At 50.1% G+C, this 21140-nt stretch overlaps 2 protein-coding genes across 6 annotated transcripts in view; one reads left to right on the top strand and one right to left on the bottom strand.

The window, feature by feature from the left end:
* ARHGAP26 (Rho GTPase activating protein 26) overlaps positions 1-21140 on the top strand; it is a 202996-nt gene that overhangs the window by 2659 nt on the left and 179197 nt on the right. The window contains exons 2-5 of one of the 2 annotated variants that reach the window (XM_055717604.1): positions 242-343; positions 8448-8667; positions 12592-12656; positions 13452-13555. The gene's annotated coding sequence lies outside the window, so the exon portion shown is untranslated. The remainder of the gene's footprint in view (positions 1-241; positions 344-8447; positions 8668-12591; positions 12657-13451; positions 13556-21140) is intronic. The other variant, XM_055717605.1, reaches the window with a different exon arrangement.
* Positions 1-21140, bottom strand: part of FGF1 (fibroblast growth factor 1) — a 31959-nt gene that overhangs the window by 4545 nt on the left and 6274 nt on the right. For 3 of the 4 annotated variants that reach the window (XM_005440696.3, XM_055717608.1, XM_055717606.1), the window contains exon 2: positions 3493-3686. In XM_005440696.3, the coding sequence (XP_005440753.1) occupies positions 3493-3661 (169 nt within the window). In that variant the 5' untranslated portion in view covers positions 3662-3686. Of the gene's footprint in view, positions 1-2332; positions 2702-3492; positions 3687-21140 lie in introns of those variants that run through there. The other variant, XM_055717609.1, reaches the window with a different exon arrangement.

Raw genomic sequence — 21140 nt, 5'->3', positions numbered from 1 at the left:
CCCCAGCCCGCCTTCATTCCCTGTGGTGCTGCAGCCCCAGGACATGGTCAAGAAGTCCAGCCAGGGAAAGAGGGGAACGAGCTAAAAATGATGATACTGTCCTAAAAACTGCCACCAAGAGAAGGGAGCAGGGGAACCTTCCAGCTGCCAATAGGAATGTTAAGGTCTCTGGCTGCAGAGGGAAGGAGAATGGTGGGTCTAGAGGAAAGAGCTCATGCACAGATTCTTGTGGTTTTTACAGCTCTGTGCAGATATCTCCTTCCATGATGTAGTGGGATGAAACAGAGAAGGCTGTTTGTGGAAATGAGCGTGGGCTTCACCCTTGAGGGTCTGCAATTTCCTGGTAAGTTTTCTTTTCATTTCATGGCGCAAACTCAAGATGCCCACAGACGGTAGCAAAGGACACAGTGAGGGGATCCTCACATAGGGCTAGGAGACAAGGTCTTGGAGCAAGTGACTTCTGTTCTCCTTAGTGACCCACCTTGATTCTGGGGCTGGCACCTGGCAAGGCGATTTAAGACAAAAACATGAATTCTTGATATTTGTTTGGTATAAAATGCATGTGGGCAGGGGCAGTTTGCAAAGCACCAATGCAGGCTCTAATGCAGCTGCGCATGCTGGCTTTCTGGTTGAGCTGTGGGTGCTCCTGTGCCTCATCCCTCCCAGGGGACCTCTCTCCGCTGTCACTCCTGGGTTTCCCATATGGATCTGGCTTGCTCCATGCTGGCTGATGCTTGCCCCATGGTATCCCATGGTGCCGTTCACGTGCCAGGGAGTGGTGCTGAGCAGCTCTGGCATTTTCCAGGTGCAGGGGCAGGACTGTGGGCAGCTGTTGGTGCTCAGAGGCAGGGTACCTTGCCAGTAGGGTTGTTCCACTGGCATGCAGCCCTTCCAGGAGTTTCCTCTGTAAATATTTGTACATCAGGATATCTAAGTTTACAAGATCATTTACAGGAGGTTCCTTTTTGGCAGAGATTTCCAAACAGATGGCCCCAGGCCAGCAGTGGCAAAGTGTGAGTGTGCTGGGGCACAGTGGGTGTCATGTGCAGGAATGCTACCTGCAGTTGCTGCCCGTGCACATGGTGTGGCTGCAGGGACCAGCAGCTGGAGGGGAAATGCGTGCTCCCAAGTGGTGGCTTACTTTGCTGGAGGGAAAAAGTCTGGACGGTGTGGCAGCATCCATGCTGTGAGATAATGGGCTCAAGGCTGGAGCACAGAGGCTTGGACACTTGTGTCCTTCATAGCATCCTGTGTCTCAGGAGATCCTGCCTTGCCACTGGCTCTGCAAACCTGTGCTGAGCTCCCCAGGAACATGGGCATCTGCATCCCCATTCTGACTCCAGCAAAATCTTAGCTCTGGCAAAATGCTGCACAGACTCTGGCTGAATTCATATAACCTCTCCAGCTGCTGGCCTGTGGGTCCTATGAGCCTGGTCCTGTCTTCTGCAGAGCCTTTAGGTGAGCATCCTTGTCTGCCTCTTGTAGGGGTTTGGGAAGGGTTACGTGCCTGATTTATTCCGGGCTGGAGGCTGCCTGCCCTGCACTGTGTTTGTCCAGCCTTTGTGAGCTCATCCTTGCCTGTCCCCTAGCACTACAGCGTGCTGTGCGAGTGGTGGGGAAACAGTGTTTATAAATAAAACTCTGCAATAAATTGCCTTTCATTAAAACAACAATAACAAGAAGAAAGGTTAGGTTTGGGGGAGAAAGCCACATGTACGCTTGTGGTTTAAAGAAAATAAAAGTGCTTTTCTTAGCACTTTGTAAGGCAGACTCGGCTCCTTCTAACCATATAGGAGCCTGGCAGGTCCCAGTTATATTCCAGTAAATGTTCAGGATATGGTGTGCCTGGAGGTTTCTGCCGGGAACTGAGAGCTCCAGCATGTAGTGGTGGGGAAGCACCCGGCCCCGCTGCCTGCAGAGCCCCGCAGGGACCTTTGCTGCACTGCTGGTTCAGCTCTCCTCAGGCATTGGTTTAAAAAAATTCCTCTCAGGAATTCTGGAAGTGCAAGAGCCCTAAAAGCTTAAAACTTCCCAACCGATTCCTTGGACTTTGTGTCTTTGTCCTTACACAGCCATTTTCTCTTTTATGAGTGTGGTTTGCGGGGGGTGTTGCTCTGTGCAGCTCCACCGGTCACTGCTGACAGCCTGGCCGAGCTCAGTGGGGAGAGGTGCCAAGGGCAAGGGTTTGCTTGGTGTCAGGGCCAGGTGTGCAGCCCTTGTCTGACAGCTTTGTGGGGTTTGGTTCAAAGAGAGCCTCAGCACCACTGTTGGCTCTGGTCATGTGAGTTGCTGGCAGGGAGAGAGCTCTTGATGCCTCTGGTGACATGGACAACTACCGAATAGGACAAACATGCACCTTTCCTTGCTGTACAGGATGATATTATTTATTTTTTATATTAAGGTTTGCCCTATGTCAGATAGTCTGCAGCACTTTATAGTGGCATTTACAAAAATGGCACTTCTTGGCGAGCAAGCCCCGTCAGCTTCCTAGGGTAAACTGATGCCAGTTACGGAGAAGGATCACGCTCCTAGAAAGTCAGTGGGATGTGCAAATGGTAGGACAAGTGTTGGCATCTGCGTGGGCAGTTCATCCCAGCAGCAGATCCCCAGTGTCCCACAGGCTGGAGCTGCTGGCATCTTCAACTGCAGGGAATGGAGACAAGCAAGAGGAGATTCCAGCCACAGATGGCCTGTTAAATCTCTGTGACACATGGATACGTGTAAGTTGTATTGAAGCATGCATTAAGCCATACTTGTTTTCAGAAAAAAAGTGAATGGTAACACGTCTGCATTTCTAAAGCCATGTCACAAAATAACTGTCTTTCAGCAGATTCTTGCCTCTGTTGGGCTTTTGTATCCTGCAGGAATTTAATTTGCTGCATAAGGGGAGAGGGAAGTTCCCCAGAGGCAAAGGGATACTGTGTGCAGAACAAACAGATAAAGTCCATTCTGCACGCAGAGGAATCTGGGCTCGACCTTCCGCTCTGGCTGACAACTTGATGTACAAAGCTGCACAGCCACTGTGCACAGCTGGGAAACACTGCATCAGCACAGCCCCGCTGTTGTGCTGAACCTTCTAACCCAGAGCGAATGCATAGGGTTAGAATCCATAGAATTGTGTGTGATAGCTGCATGTGTGTAGGATATGAGGCTGCCTTTCCTTTTTTTCCAGCTGCCAGCTTGCCGCATAAGCCAGCCATGCTGCTGTTATCACTGTGGTCCTGTGTATCTGCCTGCCTGCGATTATGTTGATGACCAGTTTCAGATTTAATATGCAAATAATGTGAAATAGCATACATAATGTGCCTCCCTGGGCTCCTGTGTACAGGCTATAGGTGTGTTTGGTGTGTGTGCTGACTCCTGGAAGGTGTGTTGCCACCAGCAGGAAAGAGAGCTTGGTACAGAGCCCAGTTTCCCCAGTTCCCCCCTTCTTGGCTGATAAAATCATAGGAGTGAGCAGGCATGCGAAGAAGCCCCGTCGGGTTTGCTTACTGTGCTGATCGCTTCGGTCCCTGGTCCCATCCACTTTGCCATCTGGCAGGATCCGTAGGAAGTGGCCCCCGTTGCTGCAGTATAGGAGTTTGGGTTTCTTGTAGTTCCCTGGGGGTAGGTTGAACTTTTCGGTCAGGGCGGTGAAAGTGGTGATTTCCCCCTCAGCCATCTCTCAGCCTCTCCCGGTGGCCAGGCTGCAAGAGATGTGGTGGCGTATGGCAGGGGCTGCAGCACCAAGTGCTTGGCACATGCTGCTTCTGCCAGGCTTTTAAAGGGAGGGGAGGGAGCCTGGGGGTCCCCAGCTGTACCCGGGCTGGCTGCTGGGCACGTGATTCACACCACGGCTGATGGCCCTGGCAGTGACACAGCTCGAAAGGTGGTGCACCTCCAGCGTGGGAGGTGCAGGGGGGGGTGTCTCCTCACTGGGTGTAGGTGGGTGGTAGGAACTCTGTCCTTTTAATTTTATCTAAAGTAAATTCTGTTTTCTTTCTGCTTGATGTACGTACTGAAATTATACGCTAAAAAAAAAAGTTTGAAAAACACCCAGTGTCTGATTGAAACCCACAAGAGGCAGGAAGGGAGCCCAGGTTAATAACTCTCTCCAATATTATAACTTTCAAACATGATTATGACTAGGAATTGCAATACATACCGCATGCCAGATAGCAAATACTACTTTGTGTCTTTGGCACTCTGTATCTCACCTGGCCAAGGCACACACATGCTGAAGATCAGAATAAATGTTAGATATTGTGGGAGATGAGCAGGGAAGCAGGAGGCTTTCATTGCCTGGGCAGCAAGCAGGTGATTTACCCATATACTGATTAATGGTATATGGAAAAAAAGGAACTTTGAGCATAGATTATACCGCGTTTGTGCACCCTTGCATCTCCATAAAAGTGGTTAAAAGGGAAAGGCAAAGCTCTGGCTGATGCTAAAGGGTGTAACTGGGCCTGGGGCACTACCAGCTGCTCAGAAGCAACAAGCATCACCTTGTGAAAGTGCTCCTTCTTGCAGGGCTCCTCTGCTGTCCCGGGGGACTGGGGAAACGCACACAGATCACACTGAAACTCATTTTGCAAGACACCATTTGGGCACGATCCCTGTTTAATTAAGCAGACACCGTGCCAAAACCTGAAGGCGTCACCAGACCAGTAAGAGAAGGGTGCTGTGAATGTCGGAGGGTGAGAACTGCCATTGCAGCCGTGGCCGTGGAATCAGGAGGTGCCATGGCCAGGTACGGGTGTGGACCAGAGTCCCACGTGTATTCCAGGTATATTCAGATTTATCTGAGTGTTTCTAGCCTTGAAACTTAATTTAAAATCTCCCATGGATATTCTGTCTTTCATATACCAAGTTCTATAGTGCTTGTAGGGAAGGGGATTTATGAACAGAACAAGACAGGGCACAGCATAAATTAAATCTAGATACAGGAAATTACTTTAAATGTTTTGTATTCCCATAGCTATATTATGGAAAATATTATACCATCACTGTTTATATATATTTATAGGTTGTAAAAGTGTCTCTTTAGCACCAAATTGTGCTGCTGGTACACTGGGATGGAGCCAGTATCATACTGTGTGGGTTTGCTGTGGTACTTAAAAGAGCAACTTGGGAGATATTGAGGACTGCGACTCTCTGCAATACACACATGCATGTATACATGTAATTTCTAAACATTTGGCTGTAAACTCTCAAGTATTTAAATTTGCAAATGCAGCTGCATGGAGGGGAAGCTACTTCTTCAAGTGGATCCCAAAAGCCTGCAGAAGATGAGAATTTCTGCAAGCTGGATTGCTAAAATCTGAAACCTTGGAAATAGAGACTTCATCGCTGTTGCTGACAACACACCCAGCCATTGCAGCCAGCTTTGGTTAGTACAGAGACTTCATCCCTCACTCTTGGACATGTTCCTTCGGGATGTCTATCAGAACAGAGAGATTTCCTAGGAGAGGAAAGCATGACTGTAAAGAAGAAAAGTATTCCCTGCCATCCCAGGCCTCTGTTCCTTCTGGTAGCTGTTGGTTCACAACAGCTTCTCTTTCCTCCTGCCCATCAGCCTGGGTTTTGCTGCAAATAGAGGTATTAAATCTACAACAGCTGAATACAAAGTCAAAATGCAGGTACAAATTATTTTAAACTTTTCCCCGCTGCCCTCTCTCCAGAACTATTTTCATCTTAAGTCACGTTTGCTGGACCGACGCCTACCAAGTGTTATTTTACCAACCCAGCGCCTCCTCAGCTATATGTTGTTTTGCACTGAAGGCTGTTTTAGTTCTCATCTAGGTTCAAAACTTGTCCCTTGGCCAGTTCCTCACCATAATACCATGCACCTCCCCAAAGCTCGCTTTTGCTCTGGAGCTATTTGATAAGCCCAAAGTATCAACTTTTTCCCCAGAGAGTCAGACCAAGTTTTACAACCGCCTCTCTCGATGCCCTTGCCCCTGAATCTCACATAAGCCGCGTCCCTCTCAGCACTGGTGTGTTCAGACTGTGCCTGTTTGGAAGCTGCAAAGTTTCACAGATTCCTCCTTTGACACAGACTGGTTTTTGGGAAGTGCTTTCTGCAAGTGATAACGCGGGCTAGCCCCGGTATCCTGTGATGAGGTTGGTGAAGCAACCCACAAGAGCCAAGCAGCTTTATGGTGCCTGGTGGCTTTCCAAAGCAGGCAAGACACTAACTAAGTATAGCTTTGAAATCTTTTCTTGTGGTTGTTCAGTTTTCAATGCCAACTGTCTGCCAAGATTTCGCTGAACGAAAGCTTTCAAGTCATTCAACATGGTACACAAGGCTTTAGTGCTTTACTGAGCATTAATCAAGATCAGTGGCATTGTGTAATTCCCTGGAACTAAAGCTTTTCTTGAACCTTTATCTGAGGGTAAAAGGCACTTGGGAATCTCCTGGGTTGATGAGATGGAAGTGAGAAACAAATATCCCAAAGCCAAAAGCTCAGATCAGGGTCTTGGCAAACTGAAAGCTGCAGCCAGCACAAGTGAGGAGCAGGCTGGGATGCTGTCCTTGGTCACCTGAAGGTCTGTGCGTTCAAGGGCTTCTAGGGATACCTTTAAGAGAGCAGCTTGACTGGTGACGGCTTCTTCATTTTCATGTATTTCCTTTAAGGGTGTTTTGCTATTTTTAGGATTAATGCAGTGTTCACCAGCTGCCTTTGACTCCACAAGAGGAGCTGGATAAACACTATTTTCCACTCCAGTTGTCTCTCCTTGCCTAAATACTGTTGCTTTTCTCATACTTCTTTGACCGTGGAGTTGATACTTTATACACACCACCACTCATGGCCCTACTATTATACTTTTGGCAGGAACACATTAGGTTTTTATGGGAATTAAAAAGCATGACAGAGAGAACCTGAACCAAAGACAACATAAAGGGCCTTATTTCTTTCGGTAGAAGCCCAACAAAATTATTCAATAGCTCAAAGCAGAACAGAAAGCTATCTCCAAGATGCTAAGCTGAGAGGCACCACACTCCAGCAGTTATTTGGTGCCCTGTGAAGAAAGGAAAATATTCCAAGAGGTGGTTGCTCTAAGAGGGGGGGTGGCTGCTGCCAAGCAGTTGACGCTGCCAGTTGCACTAGGATGGTAAGTTGGAGCCCAAGTTGGAGAGTGTTTGTCCAAGTGTTTGTGTTCATGGCTCTCGTCTTTCCTCCTACTCCTGCATAACATGCTCACCCACTTCTTTGTGGGCTTCGCCGTGCTGTGTTGCCTAAGAAGAAACCACCACTGAGAATGACCATCACTGAGAGCTGGAGCCAGGGCCCCTGCTCCAGGGTAGCCCTAGCTCTATGTGCAGACACAGGGAGCTGAGGAACCTGCCAGCAGCCCACTGGCACTCAGCTCTTCCTCCTGGGCTGCGGGAGGAGAACCCCAAAAGATAAGAAATAGCTTTCTGAAGAATAAAAAGGACTTAAAAAGAGTTTTAAACCCAAATATTAATTTTAACCAGGTCCTGCTGAACTTTGGTGGGCTGGAGCACTGCAGCATGTTGCCCCTTGCAGCAGCGAGGAGAGACGAGCCCAGCACAGGACCAGAATAGCTGTGAAATTCTGAGAAGTTTGGGTTTGGTTCCAAACTTTATCACTGACTGCTACAGCAGCCAAACCAGTGGCTTTGATGTGAAATCCCAAACTCTGCAAGCATCTGAGTCTGAACATCGAGGACTGGTTACACTGCCAGGCAAACTCTGTGTGAGCTGCAAAATAACAGCTCGTGCTGGGGGCCGTGGAAAAAGGAGTGAGGGCCTTTCCCCTTCCATTTTAAAATCAATGCAGAATTCACTGGATAGTACTTTTCTCCCCTTTGCTTGTGGTGTTGATGAGAGTTTGGCAGCTTAGGGGGTTGCTAATGGTCCGAAATCTTTTTGCATGTCTAGATTGTCAGGTCACACTAGGACCAGGCTGTTTGTGGCTTCAAGAGTACTTTCATGGCTCTTCTGTGGCTCCTGTGGCACAAATTTAATGGCCAGCTAAGACTAACCTCCCATTGCTACCATTAGTGCCCCAGTTTTTTGGTAGCAGTCTCAGCAGAGAAGCCAAGTGGGGAAGAGCCATGCTGGGTTCCATGGGGCTCCCAGCAGAGCTGGCCACACTCCAGTCAGGTCCCTCTGCATGGGGACTGTTCCTGCAGTGATCCCTGCTCTCCAGGGAACTAACCCCATACCATTTCTGGCCACCCCTCTGTACACACGTAGTAGCTGGAGACCACCAGGATGGCAAACTGTTGCTTCTCAGCTGGGAGATGAGCATCTTCCACTACCAGTCATGCTCGTTAGTAACTTAATGAGCTGTCTGGTCAGAGACTGCAGAGGTTACCTGGACCAGTGCGGTGACAACTGTGAGTAGACAGAGTCCCTTACTGTGTTACTAAAGTTTCTCTGCCTGTTTTTCTTCCCTGTTCATCTCTCCAACACCTCCTCTCTGCTCCTTTTTCTTTAGACTCCTCTTGACTTACTTGAAGAGATCCATTTTCTTGAGATCAGTTGCAGGAATTTTGCATGTTCATGAAAGCACATTGCACCAGAGGCTGGTGGACCTCAGTGTGGTGTCCACAGCTGAGCACGCTGGATTGTCAGCACAACCTCTCCACAACCACTGATGCCCAAATGATGCTTCTGTCCCACAGGTGGGCCCTGCAACCATGACATGACCAGCTAAGGTGAGCCTATTTTTTTTTTTTTCCTGAAGTATAAAATACCTAGCTATGACACGGAGGAAACCAGAATTATCTCACCTACTATGGGTTAAAATTCAGGTTGACTCAAATACATTAAAATTGTCCTTGGCTTTGGATGCAATTCTTTATATAGGATTGGAAAAAAATGTTCTGGATGGCCTCTGTTAAGCACCCCTTCAGAACAAGGTGGACGTGTTGATAAAAAGTGGAATTAATCACAACTATCACTTAGATGATGAGCTGAAGATCATACAGAAAACTCCAAACAGGTGAGAAGCCAGCTAGACCCAGGATTCTTAAGGTTTTGTCTGACATCAGTGTCTCCTGAATCAGCCTCTGGTGAATTCATTGGAAACACTCCAGTTGGTTTCACTTTGGAAAGTGTTGTTTTCTCCGTTAAAGCAGAAATCATGTTTCTTCCAGGGTGTGTGACTCAGCTGTGCTCAGACAGCACTGCCTCTTGATGTGCTCATTTCTTATTCCCCCTTTTGACTGCAGCCACCTGGAATGGGCAGGCGCTTCCCAGGCAGTTGAGACACTGCATACGGGAATGGAAAACAGAACAGGTAGAATATTTTTAAGGAATTCACACTCTGGCTTTCCTCCAGGGGAAACAGCCTCAAGTTGTGCCAGGGGAGGTTTAGATGGATGTTAGGAACAATTTCTTCCCCAGAAGGGTTGTCCAACACTGGGACAGGTTAACCAGGGTTGTGGTGGAGTCACCATCCCTGGAGGGATTTAACAGACATGTAAATGTGGCACTAAGGGCCATAGTTTAGTGGTGGGCCTGGCAGTACTGGGTTAATAGTTGGACTCATATGATCTTAAAGGTCTTTCCCAACCTAAACAACGATTCTATGATTGCCTGTCCTGAGGGGTTCCTGAAGAACCCTTGCTTAGCGTGGTGGGCTGACAGGTACCACTTCAGGGCAACTGAGAACTACCTTAACATGCAGACTAAAAATCTCTTAGATAAACAGGGATTTTATTCATCGTAAATTTTAGTGATGCATTGCATGGGATGGATTTCCTCACCCAGGAATGGATTAGAGATCAGCAAGAGGTTTCCCCATGCACCGGTTGCTCCAGGAGCTGCAGCACAGTGAGTCTGGGATTATCGTCAGCATAGGCAGCCTGCAAGGGCTCTGCCTTCCCTTTGAAGGGCTGGCAGTGCAAGGCACGGCTCAAATTCTTTGGACTATGGATCCTCTTAGAAGGACTTAATAAATGATTAGGCAAAACATATGATAAGTATGTAATAAATCATTTTTTGTTAATCAGCAGAATGCATTGGCTTGTTTCTAGTCAGTGTTTATGGCAAGGTGATTTTATCTCTAGCAATATGATTAACTGCTTAATGAAAATATATTTATCAGTCAGGTTTTACCCCTTATAAGTGGAGTATGTGGTATAAAGTGTGACCAAGACTGTAGAAATTAATTTAACTAATGCCTGCTGTCATCATCTGCTCTCCACCAGAAAACACAGTCATTCTGGTTAGGTCACAATGGCTTTTTGTTAGCAAACCCTGCACCCCTCGCACCTCGGCAGACCCTGACGGATGCTGTGGCACTGCTGTGGTGCCGGCAAGGAGCTCTGCCCAGCCCAAGGCTGCCTCTGTACTGCACTGGAGGGACGTGAGTTCAGTCAGGCTGGATTTCGCCATTTTATGCCATCCTAGCCCTAATTTTTCTCCTGTCTCATCTTTCTGCACAGCAGAGAGGGGTGTGGGGATGTGTGCCCATCTCAGGGGAAGAGCCACATGGGTGAGGACCTCCCTGCATGAGGGCCTGCCAACAGCTGACTGTTTTGCTTCAAAGCCACGCGTGACTTCCATGAAGCTTTGAGGCTGGGACATCCTAGCCGCTTCATCAAGCTGGGACATCCAGTGCAACATCTCAGCAAACTGGTGGCATCCATGGGGAGATGGGAAAACAAAGCGATGATCCACTTTCTAATTATCTTCCAGCTTCTCCCACCTCCCCACCCACCTTTTGCAATCTGATGATTAACTTAATTACAGTTCCAGCTCAGGACTCAATCCAGCCTGAGAGCAGGAGCCTTGCCAGGAATGTCTTGCCCCATGTGTCCTTTGTGAGTCCAGACCAAGACCACAGACATGTACAGGAGTAACACTGGCTGCAGAAGCAAATCCCGTTGCCTCATGTAGGAGATCTAAGCGCCATGTCCCATTGCAAGCCAGATGCGTGGGACCTGCTTTACGGAAAGAACACATTGGACGGAGAATCGCAACAGCTCAGCCTCCAGCCAAGGATGGGGCAGAGGATGAACTGTACCCAGGGGACGAGGGGACACCTCTGGGCTTTGCAGCAGAGGCAATGCAATTGCTGGATTACTGGGAGGAGCGCAGGGGTGGCTGTGGCCCCACCGCCTGGTCCCTGGCTCCCTCCTTCCCCAGGCAGAGAGCTCACCTTTATTTTAAGACCTCATTCACAGTGTTTGCTGGTGAGGCCAGCCCGGCCAACGCAGGCGTATGCTTTCGCTGCAGAGCACTTGGCACTGGAGCTGCAGCTCTTCCCTGGGAACCAGGGTCTGAGCAAGGACCGTGGCTCCAGGGTTGGGCTGGCAGGGCCAAAGCTGTGGCCGTGACCATTGTGTCAGGTCTGGTGGGGGGTGACAGCCTGGGGTGCAGCTGCACCCAGTGTTTATCCCCTCATCCCAGGGGATTCACTGTGGGCACGTCTTGCTCTGCTGCCCCACTAGCACTGCAAGAAGTGTCCTAATCTCAAAAGGCAATTAGTGGAGTAACTCCAAGGGCTTCCCTTTCCCTCCAGGAGATAGTGTGCATTGCCAACCTTTTACAAACACCCTTTCCCCCTCTCAGGCTCACATTGTGACCAACATAAAGTATTGTCCCTTCTCCCTGCTTTGCTGCAGTGCTGCCTCCCAGCACCTCCCTCGTGCAGACTGAGATGCGCCGGCACATGGAACTGGCTGGGAGCAACCACTAACGTGTTACAAGTTGCACCGTCCTCATGGTCTCCTCTCTGGCACCCCAGAAGGATGGCTCTGGGCTGCTGAGGACCCAGGGACAATGCTGGGTGCAGGCACCTTGTTTTGGATATTTGCTACCAGCCAGCAGGTGGTTAGCTGCAGGGTGTGCACCTCTCCTCCATGGGTCTGCCTGTGCTTTGATTTCCAGGGGAAAAGCATCTGGAAGGAGTGGAAACCACAAGGGATGCTGTAAAAATGAATCAATTATGGCTGAAATGTTTTGTGATGGAAATCCTTCTGGGCTGGGGGCACTCGGCATGGCCATGGTGATGTAATCTTCTGCCTCGGCTCCTTGCTCAGCAGCCCCCAGGTGTGGAGGGGGTCCCTGCAGCGGGCACCCCATCTACACCCCGCTCAGTACCCACTGCCCAGTTCCTGGCAGGCAGGGAGGTTAAGCTGGGTGACACTTCACCTGGCTTGCAAATGTCACTGTCCCCCCTGCCACCCACCCCCAGTGTCTGTGCAGGACACTGGGCAAAATGTCAGACCACAAAGCGGGAGTGCCCAGGCTGTCTGGGCTCGCGCTGTAGGTGTGGCTCCTACCCGCAGCCACCAGCTCCTGCCCCATGTGCCCACAGATGGATGGACAGATGGATGACAGTGCCAGCCACCACCGATCCTGGCCACAGGCTGGCTTCTCATGGTTTTGTTTTCCTGTTCTGGTTATGGGTGCTTTTCTCCACCTCTCCTCCCTTCTCTCTGCCTCTTGGAGCATTTTGATATGGGAGATGCAAACGTGAAGCTGCTTGCAGTGGAGAGCTACTCTGTTTGCATGCTGGCTCTGCCTGGTGAAACCAGCGGCTGATGCCACATGACAGACTAGCCCCAAAATTTTATTCTGTGCAATAAAACTCTTATGCCCAGGGGCTGATCTGTTTCTCCTCTTTGCAGCATGTCCCATCTGAGCCCTCTGGTCCCACCCCAAGCAAAACCTCCTGCTGATGGTCCCATTTCAGGTACATGCCTGGTCACCCTCTCTCAGCCACAAGGCCATGCCAATCTCTCAGCACTCAGATGGGTCCGAAATCTCAGTATGCTGTTGCTAATAAGGCATGAAGCTCAAATTGGGACCTAAAAGTAGGAATTTTCACATGGTGTCAGATGCAACACTTCTTGCAGCTGGCCCTCTGAAGGGTGGCCAAGTTCAATCAAGGGTTGGCTCAAGCTTCAAAACTGGGATATGAGTTTGGGTTCAGACTTTATGCCATGTTGTTCCCCAAAGCAGAAGAGGATGTTGGAATTGAGGGTTTCATCTCTAGGCCAAGTGAAACCCCACATCCATCCTCATGGTTAACCATCAGTAGACATATCATCACACAGAAATCGAGCTTCCTCCAGCATAATCTCAGTCTTGGTTGTTCCAAGGAAAATCACTTGGGTTTTGGGTTTACCGTAAGCTCAGCAGTGATTTACTATGCTGAAAATGGGCAGGGAGTTAATTACATTCATTCTGAAATATTTGTATAAGGACTATATAGCTTGTCTTGTTAAGTTCTAAGAAAAACTGGCTGGAAGAATTCTGTTCTTAATTCTGCTGCTCAAGATCTTATTTTAAATTTAGTACCTAGTAGCTATGGATGCAAACTTCTGGTTTTTTTCTCTGAGCTGCCTGAGGAGACAGCTTGGGCTGTGTTTTCCTGTGCACACTGTTTCTCAGTAACTTAACAGTGTGACAAAAGCTTGAGATTGTAATTGCTATTACCAGGAAAATCGTCCAATAAATAATAATTTTCTTATCTGTGTAACTTTAGGGCTGGAGAAAATGCCTTCCCGTGTAAAACTGCAGCGCATAAGAGCATGCAAGGAGAGTTTCAAGTGTAAGACTGGAGCAAGAGAAGCTCAAAGCTGAATATTGGTAAGTGCAGATGAGCGGGTCAGCAAAAAACCCTGGAATAATTAGCGGTGGATAACTAGCCACTGGAGTAAGCTAGTGAGAGAAGCTGTGCATCTCCACCTCTTGCTGTCTGTAGAGCCAGATGGGTCACTTCTTTGTCTTCAGGCAAAAATTGGGAAGCTGTCAGTTCCAGGCAGCGGGTGACTCTGGAGGCCCACGGACACTGCTATTTGTCACCCTCATTTGCAGCCTAGAAAGGAGCATGAATCACATGCCGGGATGTGCCAGACCTTGGTAGAAGATACAGCCCTAATTCTGGTCCTCCCTGTCCCAGAAAGGGGCACGTGCATCCATAAAGAGGTGGGCACCAATTTGGTCCTTGCTGTGACACCTGTGAAGAAGGCAGTGTGACCGCAAGCTGCATGTCAGCAGGCAGGAGCAGGCAGCCGCTTCTGCACTGCTCCAAGGAAAACACTGCCCTGCCTCAGACACTGCTGCGGGTTTCCATAATGGTACTCTCAGGGGCAAGGGGGTATTTTTTGAAGGCTATTCTACCCTTTCTGACGTCCATAAACAACAACCAACCATAAAAAGCACATTGCAGCAGAGAAGTCTGCAGTTTTAACTACCTGATGAGACTCAGCTGCTGTAGCAGAGCACTGTCTGCAGAGGTGACACCCACGCTGTTTATTTCCAGCTCCTGAGTGGGCAGTCTAGAGACATGGGGATGTTTGTCGTGCCTGGTGTTTTCACAGCTGGTTTGGGGGAAATCTATGGGATCAGGCTGGCCCACAGGGATGCAGCTGAGGATGCTAGACACAATAGGAGCCAGAAAGATGCCCTGGATCATCTAATTGGAAAAAAAAGCCAAACTACATCAAAAAAATCTAGGATAAAAAAGGCAGCCTTGCGGTTCCCATGGGATGCGAGCATTGCCATCCGGGCTGTGCTGCAGTGGTGCCGGGACACGGGGCTGCTTTACAGGCTGGGAATAACCAGAGTGCCAGGAGCAGGCTGTAGTAATCTGCCTGCAGGGACTCTGCGTGTTGATGTTAATGTTTCACATGTTTATGGGGTGTCTCCTTCCCAGCACAGTTCATAAGACATTTGTCCTAGCTCACTGAATTTTTTAAAAATTATGTAAATGCACCCCTCTATGTGCAACTTTCCCCTTTGAAACCTGGCTGGTCTTAGGGCACAAGCATCCCCTATTCACAGAGCGACATGGGCAGGAAAGGGTTGATCCAAGCTGTGCTCACACAATAACATCCCCCCAAACGCCTGATGCTGCCAGCTGCCTGCCACAGGCAGCAGGAGCTGGTCAGTGAGCCCCGAGGTAAGCTCCGGCTCCGCACCCCAAAAGCAGCCACTTGCAGCAGCCTTGGGCATGCAGCCCCCAGCCTGGAGAGGGGCGAGGGATGCAGCTCAGGAGCAGGGACTGCACCGCACTGTGCCAGCTCCATGGCTTGGGGAAGAGCAGCTGCCATCCCTGCTTGCCCAGCTGGGGATGCCATAGCCAGAACCCTGATGGGTTTTTATCCGTTTCTTACTTGGGAGCCGCACATTCAGCCCCCACGCTGGGGTGCAGGGTCCCCAGGGAGTAAAAGAGCATCCCCTGACTGCCTGCACCACTCGCTGTGGTTCCTGCGGCAACCGCACAGAATTGTGTCCACATCGGGTTAGGTGTAAACTACAAAACCCCCATTTAGAGTTTGCCAGTTAGTAAACTCTTGCCATCAGTTGAAAGTTTTTTAGAACACCCCGCAGCAAAGGGAATATTAAGGAAGGGGAAGGGAGGGTGATTTACTTGGTGTTAAATACTTGCATTTTATGTCCATGAGTTGACCTGCAATTGAAACACAGATATAAAGGGGGATGGAAATTCCAGTGGAAAATGTACCCAGTTGAGTAGTATTCCTCTGTATACATAAACATGCCCTGTGAGGATGTGCAGCTGTTAGAAAATTAACAAATGACCTCTCTGGGGAAAAAAAAGAATGATCGGAGGAGTGGGTGAAAGGCAGGGCAGCTTTGGGGAGGCTGTGGGAACGGCCCTGTGCGAGGTCCAGGGGCAGTTTGGAAATGCACAGAGGCAACAAGGTGGTCTGTCTCCTGCTTGGATATTGCAGGGATGCAAAAGGCTGCCTGTGCTCACAGCTGCATGCATGCCTTTGTCCCAGGCAGCATGTGGCAGGGGAGATGTGTAGAAAGCAGCCAGGTCATCCAGCACCGAGCTCTGGTGACTGGCACAAGTTTCAGGGGGTTTGTGGCTGCAGGGTCTCTGGTAAATGCAAACGGTTTAGATCTGGAGTTCATCTTCTGATCCCTCGCTGAGATTTGTCACGGTAAAGATCTCCCCCTCCTGTCTGCCCAGGCAGTGCGGGATCAGAGCAAACAGTGAAATAACTTGGTCTGGGCTCCTGCTCTTTTTCTCTGACCTGAGCACAGATCAGACAGGCTCAGCGTGCAATTTGGGGGCCACCCGAGCAAATGAGGGTGACTGTGTCCCAAAGGACGACTTGCAGCTGGCAGACCCTAGGGTGGGGTTGGCACCTGTATGGGCAACTGTCACCTTGTACGGGCCACCACCAGGGCTGATGCACCTCAGGGTGGTCAGTGCCTCTCGCAGGACCCAGGGAAGGGCCCTGATGGGCAGAAGAGCACTGTCTTGCAGTGCCAGGAGATCACGCCTGGCCCTGCCACTCTGCCCATGCAGAGGGACACATGGGCAGAGGAGGAGGAGGTGTGAGTGCGGTGAGGAAGGGCATGGGCAGCACTGGGCACCAGGAGGTTGTCCCAGAGCAGTACTGGTGATGCCTGAGGATATCTCTGGAGGAGAAACCGTCCTGCCAAGGTGTCCGATAGTGGTCTTAGGGCAGCAGTGAGAGCTGCTCTGGGAGGTGCTGCTGGCGAGCTCAGGCTTTCTGCAGAAATAAGGTCCCTGCACAGGCGAGTGCTGGCAAGGCTTGTCTGCAGGTGGGACAGGCAGATTTACTAACTCCAGAGGCGTGGGAAGAACAGATCCAAGGTCAAGGCTGACACCCAGATTTCAACTCTTGAAGCAAAGATCTAAATTAAGAGCCAGAAGCAAGGCCAGACTTTATGAGCACAAGCAAGTCGTGAGTCATTTATGAACTGTGTGTCTAGACCATTGTGGGCAAAGTGCAAATCTTTGGGAAGACAACTCAGAGAGGACAACAACAGTCCAGAAATAAGTCTGAAGGGGACACAAGGGTTTTGGATGTCACCTTGTGAATCAGCAGCACGGAGCCACGGCTGGGGCTGGACCCTGGGCACAGCAGCTATCTCATCTCCCCCACCCTGCAAAGCACTTTGTGCAGAAAGCCCTTTTCTGCCTCTTTTCTGGCCTTTGTCCTCAGGGTTAGCTGTCAGGCGTGGATGCCTCAGGCTTGGAAATGCTGCCTATGAGATGTCTGCTTGGTCCATCCCCGTGCAGCCTGCTCATACTGCATGCTTTCCCTGGGCAGGGGAGCGGGTTTGGGATGCAGGGGCAGCAAGCACCCCAGTAAGGGGATACACACCCCAGTAAAGGGGTACATGGGCAGCAGGCACCCTGGTAGGAGGGTACACTGGCAGCAGGCACCCCACTGCAGGGGAGCTGTGCAAGGTGGCAGGTCAGAGCAGCTTTGCATGGTTTTCCCAGCCGAGTATGTGGCAGCGGGGATGCATAGCTGGGAGGGTTTGCCACTTTCGTGCCAAACCCACAGGCTGTGAGCGGTGGCAGGGAGCTGTGCTGTGCCCTGTGGGCAGACAGAGCATGGCAGCTTGTACACCTGGGCTGGAAGGAAGAAGACTGTAATTGCTCAGTGACCGTAATTATTGCCCTGTGCCATAAAGCCCGGCACTGGGCAGTGGGGCAGTGCCCCATGGCTGCAGGAGCCCCAGGCTTTCTTGCTCAGTGTGAGGGATTCCCTTCTGTGCTCCTTGGGTTTCCAGCTTTCTGGAATAGCTGCCTTTTTCACAGCAGTAAGTGACCCTGTGTACAGTGTTGGTTTGGTCACCAGATCACTTTAACTGCTGTTTTCCTCCTCTTCTCTCCTCTCATTTTTATCTCTCTTTTTCTGCTGGCACCACTCGGAAGGATGCAGTTTTTCCGGGGTGATTTCATTCCTCTTAAAGTGCCTCTGTCTCTTCCTGGGAAGGGTCAGACCCGGGAGTTTGGGAAACCACAAACAGAAGGAGAAAGGGGGCTCTTCTGATTCGTTTTTTAATTATTGAAGACCCAGAAGAGTGGATTTTGTTACTTTATTAAAGCAAAGGTTAGGCTTTCAGCTGGACTATGGATGAGTGTTAAGATGCTGTGCTGAGGTTAATAGAGTAATATTTAGCAATGTATTAGCTATTCTTGAAAGGAATTCATAGTTATTAAGCATGGCACTCTTTGAGGGCCTGTGTTAGCCTGTATCTGCCACACTTAGCAGCTGGGAAAATGAAGCAATTTTTGTTATGCTGTTTTCATTAGTGCACGAGCAAGCTTTTAGAAAGAAAAGAAGGGCTTGTGTTGGCCAGTTTTGTTACCTTCAGATGCCAGGTGCTCTGCACTCTCAGACCTGTCTCTGTCTTCTGCCCTGGCTGAAGCCCATTGCTGCCTCCGACCCAGGCAAGACCTGGGGGTCCCCATACCCCAGGAGGGCAGTGCCACCCCGCCACCTTAAACAGGGTACACTTGCAGCATTTAGAGTATGTAAAATCTGTGAGTCACAGATTGTTTCTGCAACTGCTCTGCAAAGCCTCAGCATCTGCTTGTGTTCTCCAGCAGCATTAAAACAACACTGCTCTTGGAAACAAGGCAAAAAATAGTAACTTCCATCACTGAGAAATACTGAGTCAGGCATCTTTCTTCTTTAACAAATGAGGAGAGAGGGAGGATTACTGCATTCATGAAGGCCACACAACATGCCAGGGCAGAGATACCATGACAAAGCAATAGTGTCTCTCACTCGCTCGCTGAACTGGTTTTCAACAAATTCTTCAGCCAAGAAATTTCTGTTGTGAGCCATTTAGAATGACAAATTCAGACAGGCCTCCAGTCCAAATGATACTCACTTACAGTTCTGCAGTGGCAGAGAATATGTACAGGTTTTCTAAAGTTCATTGATTCTAAAGGTCAAGACAAATCATTGCTTGCCGTGTTCAAGGGGGGGTAATGCATCAGTACCCAGAGTCAGCCATGCCAGAGCAGCCTGTGAGGGGCAGGCCAGGCTTTACCATGCACCTCCTTGGAATATATGTTCTTCTTTAGGGAATATTTACTAAAAGGGTTTGTAAGATACAATGCAGGTGATGCATCTTGAGGACCTGGTTGTGGTCTCTCTCAGTTGCACAGGCAAATATGCCCCAGTCACATATCACTCTTCAGCTTGTCTCTGGTGGCAGCCGGCTCATCCAAAAAACTTCAGGTCTGGGGCTGTCCAGCACAAAAGCCTTGAACCCCACCCTGCAGCTTTGCCCGCACTGGGGGCCATGCCCCTGGGCCCCTCACCTTGCCTTTATTCTGCCACTCTGCTTATGAAAGGTAGAAAATGCTTCCCTTGAATCTACTCCAACTGCAAAAATCCTGGTGGCCATGACCTTCCCCGTGGATTGAGCCTGCACTGGGGCATCATGGTTAGAGAGATCCCAGTGATGGGCAGGCTTTGCCTTCTGGGAATTTATCAGGGTGATAGGTGCTTTGACCTGTTCTTAATGCTCATTTTTCTCCACCATTCCTTGCAACCTCTTATTTCTGAACCCTGATTTAGAAAGGGGTACATTCATCTCATCTAAACTCCTGTGATTTTGGGGGTTATGAAATTAAGGGTGATTAAAGTGGGGTTGTTTGCAATGGGTGAATCTGTTTGGCATTCCTGCATCTAGCATTCCCGCAGTTCTGGAGAGGAATGTGCTGCTCTTGCAGGTAAGAAGCTTGATGAAGACAGACCCAGCTGTATTTTCAGAGGTCACTCTGCAATTACCCCTAACTGGTGTCTAAACAATACAGGGTGAGGCTGGCACACCCACTCTGATGGGAGGTGCCCCAGGACCTTCAGGGCTGCCAGGGGTCAGGGCATTGCCTGCCACCTTCCCTGTGCCTTCCTGCAGCTCTTGCCCGCTCCCATGGCCTCTCGTGATGGATCGCACACTGAAACAGCGCCAGGCTCCAAGAGGCAGCAGCAGCTCTCCTTTGATAATCTTATTTCCTGCTAAGCAGAAGCCAAAAACTAATAGGAACTTCTGTAATAGGCATGTGCTCCCATGCATTTATTCCTCAGCCCCCTCACTCTTTGGCTAGCAGCCCTGCAGCAGCATGCAGGGACATGGCTGCATGCAGCCATGCCCTGCACCACTCCTCCACACCATGCTCCCACTGATGGAGCCGCTTGTGCTCTGCTGCTCCCAGGGGGGTGAGACAACCTCCCCCTCCCCAGATATGAGTCCTGGGCTCTTCCAACACTGCAACATGAGCACAGCAGAGCTTTGCAGTGGCTGGGGGTGGCATTTGCACCTAAAGGTGACACCAATATTTGGGAAGTGGCAAGTCCAGGGAGCCTGTGAGGTTCAGAGGCTCAGGAGATCTGGGCTTAGAAAAGGCTCTCTGAATTGTACCAGCATGTGCGAATCTGCTCTTCTGTTCTGGGGGGGGGAGGCAAAAAAAAAAAAAAAAAAGCATAGTTTATCTGGCTGTTAAAGGGGTGCTTGCAGTTATTTTGGTGTGGGTGGTAGGGAAGGTGCCTCTTCACCCCTCCTTCTCCACTGAAATCACCATCAGGCATTTGCTGGGAGAGCTGGGATTCATGGGCAGGGGTGCCTGTGTCCCATCTCCAGCATGAATGGAGTGGGTGGGCTGGCCCTGAGAGCATCTGGTGTAATGAGTGCCCAGCCAGGTGGTAACCTAAGCCTGGAAACGGTCTAGGTTGGAGCCTGCGGGGCATGGGACATGGGATTTGGGATACAGGATGTTACAGCTGACCCACAGGATGCAGGCACCACCGGCCACCCTCCTCAGGCACGCACCAGTCTGCAAAGCCTTGGCCAAGTGCCTGAAAGCAGATGGACTCTGGCCCAGCACCATGTGAACTGCCCGAACCAAACAGCCAGGTCTCGGTGGGACAGGAGGCTGCCAGCTGGCACCGCCAGGGTTATGCTGGGTCTGGCCAGACAGGCAGCAAATACTGCTCCTTGCTCCACAGCTGTGCCACCTCCCATGGCAAACAAGCACTAGAATATTGTATCTGTCCTGTTTGGAGGAAGATCACCCAGCACCCCCCAGCCCTGCACAATCCCAGCATGTTTGGCAAATGGAAGCAAATATTTGCAGACAAAAAAGACTGAAAGGGAAAAGCCAAGACTGACCAGGCCAGACAAAGTGAGTAAGAAATAACCCTTGATCCCCATCCCTGTGGGTGTGCAGAGCCAAGGGAGGGTGGTGCAGTGCAGGTGAGGGGTTTTACTGCACAGGATGCTAAGGAAAACCACTCTGCAAAGCGGACACATGATCCTGCAGCAGGGCCACAGAAGGGGTGTGCGTGGCCATGCCGGCACTCACAGCAAACCTTGTCTTGAGGATGGTCATGGGTGCCCCGCGAGTGGCCGAAGCCCTGCAAAA

This window comes from Falco cherrug, chromosome 8, assembly GCF_023634085.1.
Source record: "Falco cherrug isolate bFalChe1 chromosome 8, bFalChe1.pri, whole genome shotgun sequence".
NCBI lineage: Eukaryota > Metazoa > Chordata > Aves > Falconiformes > Falconidae > Falco > Falco cherrug.
The sequence above is the reverse complement of the archived record's forward strand: the minus strand, read 5'-3'. Positions and strand labels throughout refer to the sequence as shown.